Source organism: Palaemon carinicauda, chromosome 20 (genome assembly GCF_036898095.1).
Source record: "Palaemon carinicauda isolate YSFRI2023 chromosome 20, ASM3689809v2, whole genome shotgun sequence".
Classification (NCBI taxonomy): Eukaryota; Metazoa; Arthropoda; class Malacostraca; order Decapoda; family Palaemonidae; genus Palaemon; species Palaemon carinicauda.
In genome coordinates, this window is record NC_090744.1 from 48,912,755 (window position 1) to 48,914,917 (window position 2,163).

At 47.8% G+C, this 2,163-nt stretch overlaps 1 protein-coding gene across 1 annotated transcript in view; it reads left to right on the plus strand.

The window, feature by feature from the left end:
• The first annotated feature begins 355 nt into the window (after positions 1–355).
• LOC137659773 (uncharacterized) overlaps positions 356–2,163 on the plus strand; it is a 2,708-nt gene continuing 900 nt past the window's right edge. Inside the window, exon 1 of the mRNA XM_068394575.1 lies at positions 356–2,163. This exon is cut by the window's right edge and continues 387 nt beyond it. Within this exon, the coding sequence (XP_068250676.1) occupies positions 356–1,552 (1,197 nt within the window). The 3' untranslated portion in view covers positions 1,553–2,163.

Consider the following 2,163-nt stretch of genomic DNA (forward strand, 5'->3'; position numbering starts at 1 on the left):
TTGAGTTTTCTTGTCGCTGTCTCCACAAAAACTTAGCAAAATGACTGCCGCTGAAATCAGTGCATTTGTGGACTTGGCAGAAAGACAAGGCTATGAGGGAGAAGCATTGCGAAGGTATGTGCGGGAGCTCATGAATGAAGACAAAGCCCGGAGAAGGACAGAGCAAGAAAGGATGCGTTATGAAAGAGCGAGAGCGTATGAATTAAAGAAGAGGGAAATAGACGCTCGATTAGCCCAGCTCAGTAACTCGCTACCTCAACCTAATGGTGCCAACGACCAGCAGGACAACTGCAGAGAGAACCAGTGCATTGAAGGGTTCACCAAGGAACTCCCTACAGCGGAACTGAAGGCGACCATGTCTCAGCTCGGCACGAAGTGTGGACTGGGGGCAGGGAGTGATCTCGCACGTGAGGGCTACAACTCAAGCTTGGGTCAAAAGCCAGTGAAGGGTGTACAGCGAGTGCCCCTCAGGTGCATGAAGGCTGCCAAGCCGGAGCCTAAAACTGTGAGGACGCAACCTGCAGGGGAAGACCACTGGCTAGGTACCATTGACCTGGGTGAGGTAGCTTGGCTAAGGGAGGAGGCCCAAGAGTCTCCCCCTTCCAGCAATGAGTTTAAGCCCCGTACCCGAGAGTGCTCCCCAGCTAAAGCAATGATGCTTTCCAACAGACCAGAGGTCTCAGAGGAGAACCAAGAGACCATCAGGAGCCAAGCACAGCTCAGCAGATTCCAGCTGATGGGTGAGATGGCAATAAACCACAGGGCACCCACCTACCTGAGCGAGGTGGAAATAAATAACCCCTCTAAGGCTGAGTTCCTGCTAGGGGATGAGGTGCCCCTTAAGATCACCCGAGGTTCTCACGACCCTGTTAAGGTCTCGTGCCGGAAAGTAGTTGTCCCCTGTAATCTCCGCTTGTCGATGCTAGGCGTGGCCCATGAGAGACTGGGAGGACACTTTGGAGTAACAGGTCCTACCCAGATGATCCAGCATCAATTCTGGCTGGGCTTGCACGAGATTGTTAAGGCTTACTTAGCATCCTGCCATCCTTGCCCAGTCTCCGGTAACTATAAGCAAATAATGCTGAGGGCCTCGCTCCAACTCATCCCATCCATTAGTGTCACAGAACTGACACAATTCTTTTATTGGTTTGGCTTCCTAGCCACATTTCAGAAGGACGAAGGTTCCCATTTCATGGCTGAGGAGTCACGACCTCTGACCATACTCATAATTCATTTTTGGCTTCACCAGGTGCAAGCAGGAATTCCCAACTGTGGGGTTTACTTGAATTTCTTCCAGACATGGGATAAACTCCAAACTCAAGAGAATGAGCTCTCAGGCATGGGCTCATCTCTTGAGCATCTTGGATCCTATTGTGCGGACCAAAAGTTCCCACTGACATTCCTAAAGGACCGTAATCCTCTAACCTACTTGACTGAGCTACGTAATGGGAATAAGGGGCTCATGAGGTGGGGCATAGACCTCCAGAACTACAACTGGAAGGTCAAGCGCCTAAAGAACTCAGGTGACAGAGATGTGTTTTCCCGGCATTAGTGCCCAATGCACAGTGCCATGACCATAGCGTAGCCATAGTCAGTAGGTTAATTTAGGTTGTATGGAAAAATTTTAATTGGCCTTGGTGTCTCCCCAGGTAAATAAACTTGAGGAGCCATCTTGGCATCATTATTTGCATTTAATTTATTTTTATGTTTTTATTTTATCTTTCTTTGCATATAAGCCAATTTTCTTCAATTTTATGCCTACCACTGCACTAGGTCACTTAACTTTAACCTTTTTTTTACATTTTAATTTTCCATTTTGCATCTTTTAATTTTTCAGTTGCTGCCTCACAGCCAGCATACTTATTTCTACGTGGCACTTAAAGTTAATCTACTGTCAAAATAATGTAAAATGATGACCCTAGTTGCAGCTTAGATATTTATCCATTATCGTGGTGAGACTCACTGAGGGAGGAGTCATTAAGGCTAGTGGCTTCAGACCTTGCTTGCAGAGTTCTTGTCCTGTTTAGGACAAAATCTCTGCTAAAATGGGGGGCTGTTAGTAATGGCGGTCTTTACGCCACCTTTTTTCCAATAACAAAAGACCCCGCCAGCATGGGTCGAAATGCCACGAGTTTGGGACCCTACCCAGAGTCTCACCCCCCC